The sequence below is a fragment of the Blennius ocellaris genome (assembly GCF_963422515.1).
Source record: "Blennius ocellaris genome assembly, chromosome: 2".
NCBI lineage: Eukaryota > Metazoa > Chordata > Actinopteri > Blenniiformes > Blenniidae > Blennius > Blennius ocellaris.
The window spans coordinates 24716748-24737164 of record NC_137651.1 but is presented as its reverse complement, the minus strand read 5'-3'; the positions used below and the strand labels follow the sequence as shown (position 1 = coordinate 24737164).

The window sequence follows — 20417 nt, the reverse complement described above, 5'->3', positions numbered from 1 at the left end:
TGAAACTCACCACTTTTCTATGCATTTCATGATTCATGTCACTATCAGAGAACATGACAGCAAAAGAGACTCTATACTGCTCAATGTGAATAATGCTACTGTTTCTATCAGTCGATCTTAGTAAAAAAAAACAACAAAAAGAAAGGAGTGAATGAGTTGTGCTGATGTGCAGGTGTGTTCTGTTCATGGAGGCGAAGACTGTGCATGAGGTTGTGACTGATCCGTTACGTTTTACTTGTTCTCTAATACTTGTGTTTTCGATTTCGGGTTTGGAAAACTGTGAAAAATGAAGGTAAATCAGATTATATGTTTCAGGATGAAAAGGACTTTGCACTTTTTTCAAAGAAGCACTAAGCGATACTTCGAATATACAGTGCCTGTAATTCTGTTATTCGCCTCGGTGGAGGTTTTCTGCTTTCGTTGCTTTTACAAATGGAATCAAGGTCCATTCGTTTGCCCCCCCCCCCCGATATCATCAGTTTTTCAACAAGATATGTAATATATTTGCTGGTAAACAAAGTGTTTGCAAAATCGTTAACCCACTTCAATTCGATTCATTGCAAAGCGCCGTCAGGCTCTCTGACTGTGATTCTCCAGAATGTTCATCATCACACAATTCCTGTGCAGCTTTACGAAGCTTCGGGTCTTTGCTTTACTGAGAAGAAAAAAATATCCCAAGTTGAGGTTTAGATTTGATTTATTTATGTTGTTGTCTATAGAACCGGTGAATGTCTGAGATGCTGAATATTTAAAGGAAAGTCTGCTCAGTTCTTGACGTCTAGAATCACATTGAACTGCCCTGAAACCCGTCACTTTAAAAAACAATGCTTTTTAAATGTGTCTAAGGATTCCATTTATAAAAGCAATAAAAGAAGAGAACATGCAGGGGAGGAATATCTTTACTGGACTGTAAATGTACAATGTATGTTTGCTTTAACATTACCATGTGAAATATGTGAAAAACTGCAATACTGCAGTACTGGAGACCAACACCAACTGAGGAACCGCTTCTAAAACACCCTGGAAGAAGCCGGGACCTCTTCTTGCTCTCAGCTGCAGAAGGGACCAAGTTTTTCTTTCTACACGCCTTCATATCTGTGCATTATTTCTGATATTTCAGCAGGTTTTTATGATTTGTTTATTTTTTATTTTTTTTACGCAAACTAAGCACTTCCTCCTTCATTGACCTTTTTTTTTTTTTTTTTTTTCTTCACAACTTTGCTGCTTGCTGAGCTTCAGGAACAAAATCCGTGACTGACTGTGGAAAACTTTGAATTGGATGGACAACTGAGCGTCTTGAGGACTTTCTTCCCAGTAGAAAACTGTATTTTGGAAGAAAGAAAAAAGTGAATTACTGCTGATAAACTGAGGTGTTGAACGAATGCAAACACGAAGCGTTTTCTTCATGTGTAATTAAGGCCACTCGTTCTGTTACCGCCCACATATTTCACTCCTACAATCTAATGAAAAACACACAGGAGGTGAAGAATGCGTCATAAAAATAAGCCATCAGAGATACGCCCACATTCCAGGGAATCTTTATCTTGTAATTATATCTTCTGTTCAAATAGAGGATTAAACACAAGGACAGTAATTGTGTCCTTGCTTTTAATAGTTTTTTCTGACAGCGGTTTGAAGCAGGTATTCTGGAGCGGGATGTGAACGGACGCCTGGTGGGAGGCTCCTGTTGTCGTTCAAGGACAAACTACAACTTTATCAAGTATTCTAATAATATAACAAAACACACGACGTTTCCCACTGGGACTCTTCATCCCGTCGGACACTTGATTTCTCCTTTCCCTCACATTCACAATGCAGCTGTTTTTATATTTTGGGCAAATGACAATTTAGGAATTAAAATAAAGTTTGAGCAGCTGTCCTTGTGAGGATGTTGAAACAGACTTTGAATAATCAAACCCTGAACGTCTTATGTGGACTTCGAGGATCTTTCTGAGCAAGACACAAGTTTTATGTTGAAAGAACCAACTTGCCTGAAAAGAAGACGGGCAAATCACTTGTGAACAAAGGAAAAGAATGCGAAATTAATTAAACCAAACTGCAGAGACGACTTTACCCGAGGTAGTACAACTTAAGGAGACATATTTTGTCTTGGTGTTTTATGGAAACGCTTTTCTAGCTGGTAGCTAAATGTTGAGAGGAAACGCTCCACTTTCTGTTTTGGTCTTTGTCTCAGTGAAATGATCCCAAAAAGACCAGTTTTTAGACACCTTTGATCTAAGCTGGCAGGCTGATGATAGCTTTCTTTTTTCTTTAAAATATACTTAGTACCGCTTTACACAGAGTTTAAAACAAAGCCTGTTCACCTGAGTGTAGCGTGTAAAAGTTTCAGGTGGTATTGTTGCAAAACCAGCTCTCTTTGAGTTCTTCTGTTGGGAAATGAAGAATAAAAGTAAAGCCACGTATATAAGATGTGAGCACATTTTGTCATTGTGTGCTTATTCCCTGTGGGCTGTACTGCGGTAAATGGAACACAGCAGCCGGATCATATTTGCTGGGTGTGTTACCACTGGATTTTATAAACACAAATCCTGAGCAGATCAGTCCTTCAATCGAATAAATAGAATTTAATAGAATCCGTCTTTGTTTAGACCAAATGAAAACTATTTCTTTGCTGTTCTTCGCAGCATCTGATGTCTGACCAGCCGTCATCAATTTTAAACTATGTAAAAAGCTCCAACTTGCATTAGTCGAGACGCTCAGGGGGAACAGGAAGGTTGTAAATAAGAATCACAAACTGTCTTATCATGGTTGTTTTGTTCGACGAATGAGATTCAGAGCAGATCGTCTGAAACATTTGCACAGTACCCCACGGTGAGTTTTTCCACAATTCACAAGACGCTGCTCATCCCACAAATCAGATCCCGTCAAATAAACAGATTTATTCAGAGGTATAGCGAAGAAAGCGTCTTATTGGTTGTGTTACTTTTACTGACAACTTGTCTAAATACCTTGACTTGTTATTCTGTACTGTGGTTTGATTTTTGGTCACAGGAAGCAACAGCAAAACCAGCTTCATTAAATGGACAACTCATTTATTTATCCTTTTTATTTTTTTTTCTCCTTTGACCTGCTGTATTTTTGAAACTACACCAAAGTTCTCCACTTCCCAACCTGGAACATTTCCAACAATCAGCCAGTTCCTGTCACAATAAACACTCCGGACATCTGGATGACTTTCAGTCCAACTTCTGGGCCCCACAAGTCGCTTAGCGGTCCTTATAGGTGGAGAGAAAAGAAACAGAAGGACGATGTGTTGTATTACTGATTTTACAAACCTGATTGAAACATTATTTATAAGTTCACCATTGTAAATGTGTTTGCCACTGTAAAAAAGTGAAACATCAATAAAGACACATTATTTTTCATTTTCCTAACTTGTTTTTTTACTGTCTGTAGTTTCTATTGATGAAAGTTCCTCCTACCTCTTTTCTGACACACAGAAACACTTTATTTGATGCCGGTCTTTAGCTTCTGCCATGACTTGAATTAAACTTTTTAACACATCCTCTTGTTAAAAAATCCTCTTGTCTCCAGTGTCGACAAATATGTTCAGTCTTTCTGTGGATGAAAGTTAACCCTATCACCAGTCCATACCAAGAAATAGACCTATCCTGTCACTAACTTAGGGTACATGCACACAACAAAAAAATATTATTTTCCCCGAGGTTGTTTAAAAAAAACATTCTGTCCACATGCGTGGCTTCAGGGCATGTAGTACACATGCCAGGCCATTAGGGGCTCTGTGACTCACCAAACATACCAAACAAATGCAGAAGAAGACCGAGCACATAGAAATTTAAAAGTAGATTCCTGCTCCTAAACCTGTATATAACTCTAGTTCTATAGGTCTATGGCCCTGCTCCTCCTGCTGCTAGCGTCAGCAGCTTCTGCAGCTACACCAGAGCTTCTAGTCCCTGATTGTTGTGGTTATTTCCCTAACCCTTCCTTTAGAACCTCCTTTAGCCTAGGAAACACTCCTAACACCTTTCCTTCACTCCTTTAGGACCTTTCCTTAACTCCTTTAGGAAGGCTTCTAACACCTTTCCTTAACTCCTTTGGGAAGTCTCCTAACACCTTTCCTTAACTCCTTCAGGAATCCTCCTAACACCTTTCCTTAACCCTCTGATGTCATCCAGGGTGTTTAGGTAAAGTCCATAGATAAGGAGGTATGAGGGACTCTTGGGACCCTGGATGTTGCGACCCTCCATTGTAAGGAAGGAACTGTGGTGAAACACTGCCACCACAGGTACAAAGGAGGAATCTTGTCATTGACCATGTACTCTGTGCATGTGAGTAATGATAAAGGCTGTATTCTTTACAGTTTTATCTCCTTATGGATCATGTTCATGCTGCGATTCATGTCATCAAAAGTCTTGACAAAAAGCGCTTATTGTGGACTTTCTTCCTCCGTGACTCCACTTCCTTTCCGCCCCATCCTCTCAGAGCCATTCGTCTTTTTGCTCATGCTCGTGCTCACTTGTAGCCCCCCACTGCGAGCGGCGCCTGAGGCATGATGGGAGATTAATGCATACAAATTGCCTCTGTCGGCCCAAACATTACTTAAGTTCCAGGGTGGCCGTCGTCCTGGCGGAGGAGTCGAATAACTGCTGACAGGAGTGGCAGTGGCTACAGGCATGAAGAGATGGCTGAATATTGATTTCCCCTGAAACCTGTGCATCCTGCCATGACAGCAGCGCCTCAGCACTTCGGGCTGGAACTCGCCGTCCGGCTCTTATTGTGCACACCTTGCATGTCTAGACACATATTAGCAGGGAAAATGTCCTTGATTCAAAGTCAGTGGGGAGCGCCGTCGTACCTGGAGCAGCGGGAACAATCAGGACTTGGGCATTGAGGCTTAAACCCCCCACCACCCCCCGCCATCAGTCTATGGCGAACAAGGACATGTGGCTCGCGGTGTCTCCACATGGAACCACAACTCAAATCAAGAAAGACAAATGGGGCTTTGTGTTTCATGAGACTGGATGGGACACGTCATTTATCTGAATCCCACATTTTGCGAGTCAGATTGTGTCTTCAGACAGTTTGGGGAATTTAGCCCACGGAACAAGCAGAGTCATCTTGATCCATTTTAAAGAAAGTTCAAAACATTGTCCAAAGTGGCTTTTGTTGTTTATCACAGGTTTGAACGGTCGAACGGCCGACATCCCAGCTTTCGGAAGCTGGAAGGGAAACAATGGAGTCCAAAAAGATGCAGAAACGTTATTCGAGATGACGCTAAGATGTGCAGTAAAGAGGAGAGCTACATGGAGGACTCACTATCCTACTTCTGAGGATCAGGGAAGGATCAGGAAGGATTCTGAAAACAGGTTGAGTCCTGATAAGAATGGATGTTCTGGTGAGAAAACACAAACATATTTAGAGATGAAGGCTTTCAGACGGACGTCTCAAGTGAAAACACTTTCAGAAAAGTGTCAGGTTTGCACTGCAATGATCTGAGAACAGTGTCAGTTTTCCTGTTAGGCCATTAGTGGGTGCTGTTTTTTTTGTTCATGTAATGAAAAATCAACAATACAATATAAAGTTTACAATGAGAAGTACACGTAGGGACAGATTGTCATTCCGGTGACCGTCGACTATAAAACAACCAATAACTCCAGGAGGACTTGGACTGGGAGCCGCGACAGTCTGCCGTTGGCCACCGTTGTTATTATGGTCTGTCGACTCTTTCGCATACAGGAGAACTATTTACTACGGCCGTGGTCTCCATGTGCAGCAGCAACGAAGACACGGGCAACAAGCGTTGCCAGAAAGTCTTGGCTTTCCTCTGTGGACAAGGCGACAGAGTGTTTTTGAAAAGTTTCCCCTTGGGAGCAGTTCTAAACCATTCAATTTCCAGTGGCTCCAATCCCCGTTGTCACGGAAACGGAACAAAAATGGAAGGTTTCCACATTAATTGTTTCTTCATCAGCTGTGGGAACATGAACGGTGCAAAAACAACCAGTGATTTCAAGTGGATTTTCCAACTTTGGAGGAAAGTAATCCTTGAGTAGATTTCCTACAGTGTTACTGGTACACTGTATATAGTACTCTTCTTTAAACATTATTTTTAGGTTCGTCAGTTCACGCGAAATTCCAGTCGTATGTTGCATATCGGTTTATGGACTTTGGGATTACCTCTGACTTCATGAGGAAACTGCATAATTCCAAACACAAGGTTCTTTGTGTGCATTACTCAAAGTTTTTAGGTCATTCATGAGAAAGAGTATGCGTAACGCCACGTGGGGAAAAAATAGATGAAGTGTCTCTGATCAAAGGAAATGTGGCTGTTGGCATTTGTTCAACTCTCATAAATTAGCTGACATTTCTTAAAAAAAAAAAAAAAAAAAAAGTATCACTCAGCTTTTTTAGAGACTCTACCTAGGTGTGATAAAGTACTACCGTGAGTACGTCCCTATACTAAGCGTACATGATGGATGACTAACTGCCTGAACATTGACAGGCGGTTTGGGGTCATTCTGATCTTCACAACTTACAATTACACTTCCACAATGCTGCGCACACATTTACATAGTACATAGTACTTACTTTGCAGGTCGTGTCCTCCGGGATACTGTTTTCTGAAGTACCGTCATAGAAATCCTGGTTGTTTTTACATGTCTGAAAAAGATTCTCAAGCATGTTCGTTTGTATTAGATTGAATTTTATGAATTAATTATAGAACAGCAGGTTCCTTTCAGGTGAAGCAGGAACGTCTTGGGTCTCATTTCCACGGCAACCATTTCAAGGGAAAACGCCAAAAAAATGTACCAGTACTTTGGCCACTTTTAAGAAACGGCTCCCAATGCGGAAGTTTTTGAAAACAAATTCACTCTGTCTTCTTATGAACTATAGAAAACACAACTTTTTGAAAGATGGATGGATGGATGGATGGGTGGGCATTAACTGCAGAAACAATAGAAAAAGATTCAGAGTTGAGAGTGGAGTCTCTTCCTGTAGCCGAGCCATAAGTATTGAGGTATCAGGAGATGTTGTAATTGCTGTTATATGAATAAAATTGAATTGTTGGATACATGAAATCAAAAAGCACTTTTGCAAATGCATTTTAATTTCCAAATTTGACATTTCAAAATGAATTTTGGTCACTATTTGCTGGGGCATCGTTTGAAAATTAAAACTTAAACATCATTTGCTTTTTCATTTTAATTAAGTCACAGAATAAGCAGCCTTGTATAAGAAAATGAAAATGCATTTTGGATGGTTGATCGTGAATTTTTACTCATGAGTCAAAAAAATGCAGCTTAATCTGAAAATTAAAAAAGTATTTCTGTTAATACATTTCAAATTGATTTTTGAGCCACATTCGCTTCCATAATAAAATTATATCTCACCCCATTCATGATATCTTTCTTTTTAGTTCACCATTCAGAGAGAAAAGCCTTCATTCATTAAAAAAAAAAGTAAGACGGGCTGAGCAACAGGGATGAAGCTCTGATGCTGCAGTGCCCCCTGGTGGCTGGAAGCCTGTGGTGCACCTCCAGAGAGGAAAGGCAGATTGATTAATAAAGAACCATTCAGACACGGTCCATAATGCTTTACAAAGAAATACAATAAAACAAAGCCATGAGGGAAGGCATGAAAAGAGGGATGAACAAAGTAAAGACTATATTAAGATACAGGCAATCAAATAAAATATGTTTAATAGGACGTTAATAATAGTGATTTAAGGTCTGATAATGATGTTTCAAACATTATTTTTGAACATTACGTGTTAAATCAAGATTTCTGACTTCGTGGTGACAATCTCAGGTGGACAAGCGAGCTCGAGCAAAGTAAAGCAAGACAGAAAAATATCAAGAGGTGAAACTGATTCACCACCACCACGTGCTGTTAATGACTCATTAACAGCAGGTGGTGGTACCCAGTCCCTCAGTACTCCGTCCCTCTACTCCACGTCTGTACGGTATTGATATCCGTAGTCAAAGATTAGTGGTATTGGTTCAAATCCATGAATTCAAGTAAGATAGTTTGAACCTCAATCAGTGGAAAAGAATATCACAGCCAACACATAAAAAAAAACAAAAAAAAGATGCACGACAGGATTTTGCTTAATTAGCTGCATTTTAATCAAAAACAAAATCTTCCAACAAATTTAGCCTTTTTAACAGACTTAACTTTCTTTGAATCCATACGAAATAAGTTTAGTGTGTACTGAGAAGTACTTTTGTGTTTCTCTTATGGCTCATATTTCTGAATCGCACCTATTTCAGACTCAAAGTCTGTGGCTCTGGGTTAAATTGAAGATGGTATTTTTGCTTTTATCAAAACCTTTTCTTGTTTTTCATCGGTAAAGCCCAAAGACGCTGAAAAACCAGCCGCTGGCCGGATTTTGTGTGACGATCCAGAATCACTGCCACCAGACACGTCTGTTGGCTTAGTGTGGTTTAAAGGTGCTTCATAAATAAAGTCATTTAGTGACAACAAAGAGAAAAAAATCCCCAGAAAGCTTTGAGTCATTCATGAACAGATTTACAAAAAAAAAAAAAAATCCACAGCAAATAAAGAGTGTGAAAATACAACAGAAGCTCTCTGCTCCTTTTCTCTGGCCCCGTTGACGCCACAACGTTTTCATGTAGAATTCCAAACCTTTTTATGTGTCTGTTCACACAACAACGCTGAAAACACAACGTTTTTAAAAGGTGGAACTTTTCGAAAATGCTCCGGCTCTGTGGAAATGCTGCTCCTGCGCACGACCACCACGGGCTAGGAAATAGTTCTGCTGATGCTCGAGTCGATGGACAGTAACAACAATGTTTTCCTCCAGTTCCTGTTCTCCTGGACTGGTTTTATTTTGACAGTCACCAGAATAACAATCCATCTTTGTGATTTCTCTGTACCGATGTCTGTGTGCTCCCGTTAGCAAATGTTTATTTGCGTGTTCTTCTCTGCGTGTATGTTTAGTTTCACTATAAGAACAAACAGGATCACCCACTCGTGGCCCAGCAACCTTATAATGAGCTCCCGTGTCAAAATAACTCGTTTTCAGAACTTTACCATGTAAACACATGGTAAAGGTTTTTCTGAAGGGGAAAAAAAACTGCTGCGTTTTAATTAGAAACGTTGTCGTGTGAACGGGGCCTCGGTCTGGAGGGCGAGGATGAGCTCAGTTCAGATCGGTTCATCCTTGACGTGAGATGAAATTACAACAACAACGAGAAGAAAAAAAACAACCAAACAAACATTTTATACATCATAAATGTAAAAGTTAAAGTGAACTGATATAGTTTGAATTGTCTGTGGCGGTGGCGGGCTCGGCCCCTCCCCCTACTCCGTCAGTAGGACCTCCTGGTTTCATACGGCGACCACGAGCTGACCGCGTCCTCCTTCACCCAGGACGGCGGGCCGTCGGCCGCCTCCTCCGTCACCATCTTGGACATGAGGTCGGTGACGGAGCTGCTCAGGTAAGGGGGGCAGGTGAAGGAGGAGGCGGGGGCGGCGGGGTAGGAGCTGCCGCTTAAAGAGTGGTAGTGGGCGTCCTCCAGGGGGTGCAGGGTGTAGGGCTGCCCGCTGGACACGGGGCACAGGGACGAGCCCCGGCTGGGGGAGCGGTACTGGGACGGGCTCTCGGGGGCCTCGGGGCTGGGCATGGAGGGCGGCAGGGTGACGGGGGCCAGGCCGTCCGGACAGAGAGCGTCCCCCTGGTGGACGGGCTCAGGAACCGGCTGCTCCCACGGGTCCCTCTGAGGAAGAGAGGAAGAGGGACGTGAGGCAGGGGGACGGAGGGGACGTTGCTTTTGTCCCACTCAGAAATACACCAGAAGTTTCACTTCAAAACCTTTGTCTTTCATGTAATTTCCTTTAATATTATTAATGTCATATGGTGTGCTGCTGTCATTATTGTGTGCTTATTATTTATTGTTTTATTATGAATTAATTTATCTTATATTAGCATTTAAGCAACTAAGTAATGGGCAAGTAACTAAAAGTTAGAACTCGTCATTAAAAAAAAATAAATAATGAATCCTTTTAAAACGCATTAAAAAAACAAACTTCCAACAGTGAATATGGAACCAAGTGGGCATGTGTTTTTTTTTTTTTTTTTTTTTTTTTTTAAAAGGGATGAGCCACAATTAGGAAAGATCCACAAGGGCTCTACTGTGTGCACACGTGTTTCTTTTATTTAATTGTATTTTTTTCTTCTATTTCATGCAAAGCACTTTGTGTTGCAATTTTTTTTATTTTTTTTGTATGGAAAGTGCTCCACAAATAAAGTTTGATTTGATTTGATACTGAACGAATGCATATTGCCCGATACATAGTCCTGTATCCTACTTCCGTTCCATCCATCCTTTCATTCTTTCATTCTTAACTATCGTTTCACCGACATACAGAAATGCTAAATACCTCTAGTGTGAAACTCACCAGAAACAAGTGCGACGACTCTGCGCTGAAGGGCGGCAGCAGAGAGGACAGGGCCGCGGGCGGCAGGAAGGACCCCGAGGACGAGAAGCCGGCGGCGCTGCGGTAGTCGCCGAAGGTTTCCGGGTAGTAGCTGTCGATGAGGGAGGAGTAGCTGCTCATGGAGGACGGGTCGCAGGCCAGGGGTTTACCCCCCAGGGAGGAGGGGGAGTAGACGTCGGGGGAGAACTGCTTGGAGGAAGGGCAGAAGTCCGAGTCGGAGATGAACGGACGTCTCATGCCGTAATACCCGGGCAACATGTGGGACCCTAAAAGTGACAAGGAGGTCAGATAGGAACTGACATTTCTACACTATTATAGACTGGCTTTAAAATGTGTCAAATAATTACCAATTTAATTTACAGCACAATACTATCAAAAGTGGTGTAATAACTAAAAAAACGGCACCGTAAAGTAGAATGTATTCTATATATTTATTCAACTTATGGTGTTGCCCTGATTGCCATATTCAAAATGGAAATGAATCGCAGATAAATTCAATAATTGAAATGTGTTGGGTAAAATGATGCTGGGAAAAGGCCTGATGTGCGTTTCACACCAGAAACATAAGGATAGTAAACATACTAATAATGTGACAAGTTTGTTAATTACTTTAAATGTAATAAAACTAATATCGTAACAACATTTGGCATGTGATTCGGTGAAATAGCATTGCAAAAGAAATCTTGTGAAAATGTAATAAATCCAAACAACAGTAACACGTAAATTAAATTCGTTGAGGATACATACTGAGCGGCAGTCTGAATTACAGTTGTAAACAATGTTTTCCATTATTGGAAACTTACAATACTCGAGGATTATTCCGTTAAAATTGGACAAATGTACAAGTGGAGGCCTGAGGCTTTGTTGGCGTCCCTCAGGGGACACTTTGAGAACCACTGAGTTCTCAGCGTGAGGAAGAGCCTCCACAATCGACATGTTAGGGAAACTTCAGGTTCTAATGTTTACTGTGAGTCATAAAGTCCAACATCACTGAACTGAAAAACATTTGGAAGCACTGCAGACAGACAGAACTGTCTTTCTCCTATATGTGAGTGTGAAAGTGTCGACCAGTAGGAGGCAGCGGAGAGCAGAGCGTCGAGTCTCACCGGGCATCTGCACGTATGAAGGTGGGCTGGTGGAGCCCCCCTGTGGAGACACACAAGACGTCGTTTTACTCGCTGAGCTTTAACAGCAGAGGGGGACAACAACAAACACTTTAACATTTTAATCTCTTGAGTCTGATCTGATATTTCTGAAAAACGTCAAATAAAACTGAAAATAAAACTGAAACACAGAGATTGTTCTTTCATCTGGAAAGCGTCGAAACTGAGGGCACATCCAGGCCATGAAAAAAAACAAATAACTCTTTTTTCTCCCTAGCGTTCTCCAAAACACTCCGCCCACACGTCACTATGAACTCGGCTCAACACGAGGCTTCGGGACATGTAGTACACATGCCAGGCCTTTAGGGGTGCTGTGACTCACCAAACACTAAAGATGCAGAAGAAAACAGAGCACATTAGAAATTTAGAAGGTTTAGAAGAAAATTATTGGGAGTGGGGGGGGGGGGGGGGGTGGGTCTTCCAGGAGATAGGGCTTTTCCTCGGCTTTAAAATGAGGTGTTATTTGTGTTGCTACGTGGACTAGCAAGCGAGCTACGAATGTTTCTAGCTTGGGATCTTTATGTTTAGCAAGAGCGGGAGACCTCTCCAAGATGGCGGTGCTGTATGCACGCCGCGTCAACAGGTGCTGATAGGCTATGCGGCATCTCGTATTTACGTCTACGGCTGTGGCGACACAACGTGGAGAAAGCTGCGACGATAAGAACCAGTACAGGAAGTGTGCAACAGGGAGAAGTTAAAAGTTTCAGCAGAAGATCTGCAGAGGTGCAGTGGCTGACACTGTGGCCTCACATTCGACTAATTCATGGTTCACTTCCACATTTTTGCATGCGCGTGTGTGTGTGTCCACAGGCCAATGACTGGTTTTCTCTCCTTTTGTCTTTATATTTTATAGTTTTATGTAAAAACACTAAACATACTGTATGCAGGTAAAAGTTCTAAACACAGCAGATATGCTCAATATTTAACTTTTTACATTTGTTAAATCACATTTCAAATCATAGCATTACTCATTAACTGGACAAACTTCCTGTAAATCATTACTTCTGTCCCAGAGAGACGTGAATGACTTGATTTCAATACAACTTCTTAGAACCATGGTGTGTATGAAGGGTCAACTTCACTGTTTCTGGTCTGGAAGAAACAGGGAGTTCTAGGTTTAAAAAATATTTGTATATGTGGTTCAGAAAGTATTCACATAAACCTGAACTCTATGTAAATTTACTGTATTAGTTTGTTCGTTTTACCTCAAGTGGTTTCATTTATGGCGGTTTCATCCCAGATAGATGGTTCCCAGTTAGACGACTTAGTTTAAAACCGCGTTGGGGAAGTGAAAAATAAATAAATAAATAATAGCCTTTTGCTGTCGGACTAAAAACATTTAGACAACTTATTACAATAAGTGAATTATTTGTAACATTTCAGTGACCTTAGATAAACACAAATTTATTTTTTACACAAAAAAAACAAAAAACTGGGATGACACCCTTATGGCGTCATGGTGAAATTCTGGTGATTGTCTGTTTAACGTGAGATTATAAGAGTTGATCTTCTGCAGGTCAGAGAGATCAGGGTCCACACACACACACACGCACACACACACACACCAGCACGCGGCTGGTTTTGCATATTGCTAACATGAAGGAGTTGATATTAACCCACGCTGGCTGGGGAGCAAACAAATGTTGAGGCTTGTATTTGAATGTGATTTGCCCGAGCCAAGACTTCCTGGTGTGGCGCAGGTAGGGCTCAGTGGCCCAGGTACGCCTCAGTGCATCTCCGAAGGCTGCGTAGGGAAATCGGCTCGCTCTGCTCAGACAGTCGCACAGTGAATGTGTGTGTGTTTGTAGTGTGTGTGTGTTGGAGAGAGCAGGCTGATGATGATGAAATGATTTAACCTTATTCCTCCTTTTCTGGCACGACTATTGCGTTTTCGTCCTGCTGTAACAACTAATCACACGTCTCTCTGTGTGAGCTCTATGTTTACTCCTGGTTTATAATACTATATACGATATATTATTATATTACTGTATATGTATTTGTCTTTAAACATCTCCTACTTTTGGTTCATTGTATTTTTTTCTTCTTGTAAATTGTAGGTTTGCCTCCCAAAACTCTCTTCAGGCTCACACACACACACACACACACACACACACACACACACACACACACACACACACACACACACACACACACACACACACACACACACACACATGCACACACACACTGCAGCATGTCCAGGCAAACCACCCGTAGTGAGAGAAGAGGAGCTGCAGCAGCGAGATGCGATGACATCAGATCTTTGTGTTTCAACATGAGTTAGAGTCTCTGTGGTCACGAGTCACTCTTCCCTCTCTAAGCTCCTTTTTATTCCCGGGACAAAGGCCAGCATGAGCCAACAGAAGGACCGGGACGTATGTAGTCACTCTGTGCACATTAAGTTTTAACCAAACAGGATTTACTAACATGCAAGTTTGTTTTGAGGGACCAAACGCCCTCTTCTGCCCGGACATGTTCGTTTACACCACAACATTTAATGTGAAGTCGTATAACTCCTCCAGTTTTGTTCCGTTTACAAAGCAATGTTCTGAAAGTAATGTCAGTTTACAGGAAATTACAGAAACACTGAAAACGATGTAGTTAGCATGCCAGGCCAAAGGGGGTGCTGTTGTTTGGGGGGGGGGTTGTAATAAACGACACATTTATACATTAACAATGGGAGAACACGGACATTCGTATGGACAGATGGTGAAGTTATGATTCTTATGGTGACCGTCAACAACAAAAGGTCCAGGAGAACATGGAGTCGTGACACCCTGGAGGAAACGTTGTTATTGGCCGTCTACTGAGCATGTGCAGAAGAAGTATTTACTGCTGCCGTGGCGCGCATATGCAACATTTCCGTCGTCAACACGGAGAAAGCGTCTCCAAACTTCTATTGCGCAACAAATAGCTGAAAACAAAATATATATATGACATAATTCTCTAATCTTCCACAGAAGCAAACATTAAAGGGATTAAGATATTTCACCATTACTGGGTCGATATTTCTGAACAGTTTTTGTGGATTAAATATTCTGACAACACTAACAATTGTATTTTTTTCTGTAAAACATGAAAAGAATGATTATTTTGTTGTACTTTGATTGGTAAAAATTGTATTTCAGGCATGAAAAGCTAATTTGGTCACATTGTGTTTCATAAGGGAATTTTCTATCAATTCAAAAGAGGCACACTTTGAATTTATTGAAATGATGAGGCGTGTAGAAAGAAACAGTGTAATGAAAGACAAAAGCTGCAAATGAAATGTAATAAATCCAACAATGTGGAAAATAACGTTAAAATAACATTCTGATAGTAATTTCACAAGCTGCCACATTGTTATTTAAGCAGTATTTAAAATCCTCATTAAAAATGTCATAACTGCAGCCATCTGTCTGATGTAAGAAACATAGGAGTTCATTTTGTTTGCAGTTTTTATGCATTTGGTAAAGCGAAGATTTAGATCAGATTTCTGTAACCTTAATCACCAAAAGAGACGTTTTCATGATTTTGTATTAACTAAAATTTGTATGGAGCTGCAAAATATGTTAATTACCTGAAATTAAGAAAACACAAAACAACAATAATGGTTTTTCTCCCTGTTTTTCTTCTTTTGTTGTTATTATTCTCCCTTTTAAATTTAATTTCTCTTTATTCTTTACCTCATAGCTGTTCATGGGTCTATGCTGCAGAGAGCAGGTGAGGGCCTGGGAACCCTTGGCTATAATGGTAAACTTGCAAAAACGTCCCTGTTATTATTATTATTATTATTATTATTATTATTATTATTATTATTATCACATTTACCTAATTTGCAATATTTGGGTTTGTATTAACATATTGTTTGCATTCATTTTGCGCTTTCTTTTTTTTCGTTTTTCATGTATTATGTTAAAGTATATGTTCATTTCATCATTACTTTTGATTGTAGAGGGGGAGGGGGGAGGGATATGAGTGCAAAATTACATGTTTTTGATTCTGTATATTTTAACTAGGGTAACTGCAAAATTGAAAACCAGGAAGTGAAGCTGGATCGACTGGCTTCAGTACCGGACACCTCGTGACCCGAGTCGTCGGCCGTCCCTGCATATCTCCAGAGTGGACATGCCGACGCTGCGCGGCACACACAACCTTGAATACAGTCCAGAGGAAGAAAGGCCGTCTGACAGGTGGTTAGCGGTGATGAAAAGCCGGTCGTGCTCCTGCATGCAGGCGTCGGCAGGCAACGCTGCGGCTTCTGCTCGTTGCGTGCGTTTCTAAGACAACAATAGGAGGTTTGTGTGCGGCAGCGAAACGCTGCGGAGGACAATGTGAGCGGGCAGGTGTGCACGGCGGGGAAAAAAAGAAAAAAAAAGAAATAAAGTTTGCATGGACAGCCTGCACTGCACGGCCGACCTCTCCCTACAACTACCTGTCCTCCATCTCCATCCTCCGCCCCTCCCCCGAGCCTCCGCCCCGCCACCGCGGTGGAAACTAAGCTAACCCTTTGTGAGGTGGGGTGAGCTTTGTGTCGTCCATATTTACCGCCGGGCTTTACGAGCGCTGGAGGCGAGTACAGGTGGTCAATGGATGGACGCACACAAAACCCCAACCGAGTGTAAATAAAGAGATTTTTTGGGATGGGGGACAGATTGTCCCACTAACAGAATGTTTTCTTGCAGACTGAGCTGTTTGGTTTGGGGGGTTGGGGTGGGGTCGGGGGGGGGGGGGGGGGGGGGGGGTGTATGCTCACGCTGTATCTGGGCCCGTTGGTCTGTCGGGATCGCTTCTCCGCCAGCAGGTCTTTGACCGTGTGCTTGACCCGGACGCCCTGGTACACCCTCTTGGAGTATTCTGGACCAAACACAACAAGGACAAGGTTTTGACACATCAGCGTCCACATTTTCATCCATTCCCACAAATGTGTGTTGATTTGAATGCTTCACAGTTTTATGCATATCGATGAATGAGTGTCTGGGATCGCTGTGTAAATGTCATGGAAATTGCCTTTGGTTTGGTCGATGCAAATGAACGGCTAAAAAAGAGGCAATTAACTACGTTAAGCAGGTTACTGCTGAAACCTCATGAAGGGACAAACATGAAGGGACTGGTCCAACAAAATATTACAATATACTTTTATTTGTGACTTTGCTGCTTCTCTTTGATTCCTCTGAAACTTTAAGTCGTTTTATATACTAGTCTTTATATATTTGGACACATACTGACTCATTAGCCTGAAAAAAAGGAATTATTCAAATTCTAGAAATACATTTTAAGCACAGTAAAATAATCATGTGGACTTTGTCTTTTGCACGGCTCAAATAATCGCTCATACCTACATTCCTCTGCAGTTGCTAGGAGATCCTGCTCCAATGACAAACCTTGAGAAAAGTTTAAGGCCTTCTAGAATAATATGAAACCAGCAAAACAAACAAACACTGTTTGTTGTTTTGTGGAGTCTGAGATTACATGAAAACGTTTAAAGTGAAAATGCATCACTTCTGCTTTTTCGTTCCAGAAAAGTTTTGCCTTGACAAAGCAATTTTCTGAAACTTCTATAGAAACAACAGAAATGCTGAAAATGACACTGTTTATTGTTTATGTCATGAAGCCACACGCACACACACACATGCACTGGGAAACTTTCCCAGAATGTCCTGTAGCATCACTTAACATGGCAGCACATTTACATCAGAGATACTTTCACAGATGTGTTCTATCTGTTGCTAAAAGCGACTTTAGCAGTATTGTGAGCAGTTTCTCTTCAGACTTGGTTGTTTGGCTTCCTGGAACTCTCCCTGCCTGGATGTGGGAATTTCCCAACTGGAACATTACGACTGCAGCAGGACATGAATCCATTTCTTTTTAAGCTCCTTTTCACCATGTTCTCTAAATGTAGACAGTTATGTTGATATTCCTTTACCAAATGTACCTGCCAATGGTTCAAAGAGCAAATAATGCCCATGCTAAGCTAACTAATACTTGTATTGCTTGCTACCATTTGGAATATTTTCATAGTACTAAATTACTGAGACTGAATTCATTAGCCTGACATTAGCCTTTTAATGTTATCTTGTGATTATGGATGCACTCATGAAGGACGAGTGCAAGTACAAATACTAAGTCTAAGCTACTTGCCGATACCGAGGATCAATACGAGTATAACTGCCATCAAGCCCAATTCTTACTTAAACAATATGTGAAGGATATGAGTCGCCGTGAGCCGCCTGCACCAGTCCCAATTTAATCATGTTTAGCATGTAGCATGTAGCACCGCTGCTGTTTGAGCCCTGAAACTCTTTAGCATGTAGCATGTAGCACTGCTGCTGTTTCAGCCCTGAAACTTTTGAGCATATAGCACCACTGCTGTTTCAATCATGAAACTCTTTAGCGTGTAGCATGTAGCACCGCTGCTGTTTCAGCCCGGAAACGCTTTAGCATGAAGCATGTAGCACCGCTCCTGTTTCGTGGTGAAGTTGAAATCTTTCGTCTCTTCTTGATATTTTGTCAGAACAAAGTTTACAATCTGTCTTCCTGTTGTCGTTCTCTTTAATATTAAAGAATCCCCAGACTGCTGACATCACGACCTGAAATTCTACGTGCTCGTGTTTATACAACTTTATTGGTCCATCCCTGTTTAAAAGTTTTAAATATTTTAGACACCTTGATGCATAATAGAGTCATTGTAAGCAGAAATGTGTGCAATTATGGCCAAATTAAAGTGTTTTATTGAGATTCCTAAAGCTTCAGCTACTTATTTTTGGAAGTGGTTATTTTATTTATTAATGTATTGTTTAATAAATTTGTTTAAATAAAATGTAGGAAAATAAAAGAAGTTAACCAAGGATTTAAATTGAGTTTAACAGAGGACTTAAACTCAAGATTATTTTTAGTTCTGGCTAAATTCATCATAATAGTACTATAATGATTAATGGAAGGTGTCATGGATTCAGAGATGTGAGGAGCCAAAGAGTGACAAAGTCTTTATTTTTTTTAATTTAAGCTTTTACTGTATGTGAGAAATACATAATGTAAAATTTAAAAAGTCAATATGTCAATATTATATATACGTTACTTCTCAATTTCTCTTATTCTTATTGTATTTAAATCTTTTTGTCTTCTTTATTTCCAAAACTACTACATTTAATACGGTTTCTTCACCTCATGAAGAGGCATGCAGCAATGTTGTTGAATGTTCTATATACAACGACAATAAAAGGCTTTCAATTTCCCTTTCTTTATCAATATAATATATAAGTTCAAGTTGTACGTATGTTAAATTATATGTACACCTCCAACTGACATTTGAGGAAATGGATGAATCACTGAATCAAGGCTGACATAAAATCATTGAAATGACCACAAATTCTGTTATAGAAGTGAAGCGTCATCATGACACACACACACACACACACACACACAAAACTGTAAAAAACACAAAATGAAGGCATGAAGATGGAAAACGAAGTTAAAAGTGACAGTTTAGCCACATTTATTCAGTCTGTATATGATGGTCTTACCTGTGTCCATGATGCTGCTAAACGATGTGACACACACTCACACACACACTCCCCCCCACACACACACACACTCTGACACACACACACACTGACACAAGCCTGTCTGTCCTCCCTGCTGCTCCAGGTTCCAGGGATGGGAGGAGGGTAGGGACTATCTCTCTCTCCCTCTCCCTCTCTCTCTCTCTCTCTCTCTCTCTCTCCCCTCAAAAAAATGACCTTTATCATTTGTTTAAATGCAAATGTTTGGCAGAGTACGTTTTTCTCCATATTTGCATGGGGAGTAGAGATTAGGGGCTGAAAGCATCAGGAGTGTGGAACGAAGAGCAGCTCCTCCTCCTTCCTCTCTGCTCCTCATCATCATCCACATTTAAATAGGATTATATAGTTTCTATAGTTTTGATTTAGAGCGTGAGGAAATCCAAACCTACACAAAGTTGTGGTGTACGTGTGCAGGTTGATAAAAGTGGACAGAACTATTCCCTTTCCTGAGGCTATAACTCCCACCAGGATTGAATTACAATGCTAAAAGCAAATGTGTGACTTTAAGTCCTAAGACGTAATTACTAATTTTATTAGATTGCACTTTTCACAGATCAACATCAAAGTAGTTCACAAACGTAAAACACTCAGTTAATTAAACTGATTTCTGCTTTTTCAAACAAGTATAAAGACTTACAGGTATAAAAGTGTGCATATAAGAACAGTTCATATCCAGATGCTCACGATATTTATTGACATATGTTCAGACAAGTAGAACGTACAATGAAAAGCTTATTTTGCTGGTCCGCCAACCTCTAATTCAACTATAAGTTAAAAAGAAGGTACAGAGTATGTTCAGATTAATAACATGGTAAATACAATTCATAACACCAAGTTTATTCTGATGTCTGGGATCAACTTGTGTCATCAAAGTTTCACTTTTCATTTTTGTTTGGGTGAAGGAAATGTTTGATTTATGTCCATTTTTATAAACAAGCGGCATTCGACATTAGAATTGTTTCACATCTACATCATTACATCGGTGTGTAGCAACCAATAATGTAATTATGGCCCATTACATGTCAATATTTTGCCATTATGGATTTAATAAAGCCAAAAATGGAACAAAATAGTAAAAACAGATTAAAGCTACAAAAAAGGCTTTTATTTTAAAGAAATGTAATCCTGTTAACAAATTTATTTTTTACATTTTACATTTACATTTTACACAAATGTATTTTTTTTTTTACACCAAAACCATTACTTTTCATCCAAGGTCAATGACATGTTACAAATAATTCACTTATGGTAATAAGTCGTCTATCTGGGATCA

At 40.6% G+C, this 20417-nt stretch overlaps 1 protein-coding gene across 1 annotated transcript; it reads right to left on the bottom strand.

Annotated features, from left to right (window-relative positions):
* Positions 1 to 9311: 9311 nt before the first annotated feature.
* Positions 9312 to 19115, bottom strand: pou2af2 (POU class 2 homeobox associating factor 2; the record flags this gene model as incomplete). Its single annotated transcript, XM_080510886.1, has 5 exons — positions 9312 to 9719; positions 10402 to 10706; positions 11547 to 11586; positions 16339 to 16439; positions 19106 to 19115. The coding sequence occupies 5 exons, from the start codon at positions 19113 to 19115 to the stop codon at positions 9312 to 9314; spliced, it is 864 nt and encodes a 287-aa protein (XP_080367012.1).
* Positions 19116 to 20417: the final 1302 nt, after the last annotated feature.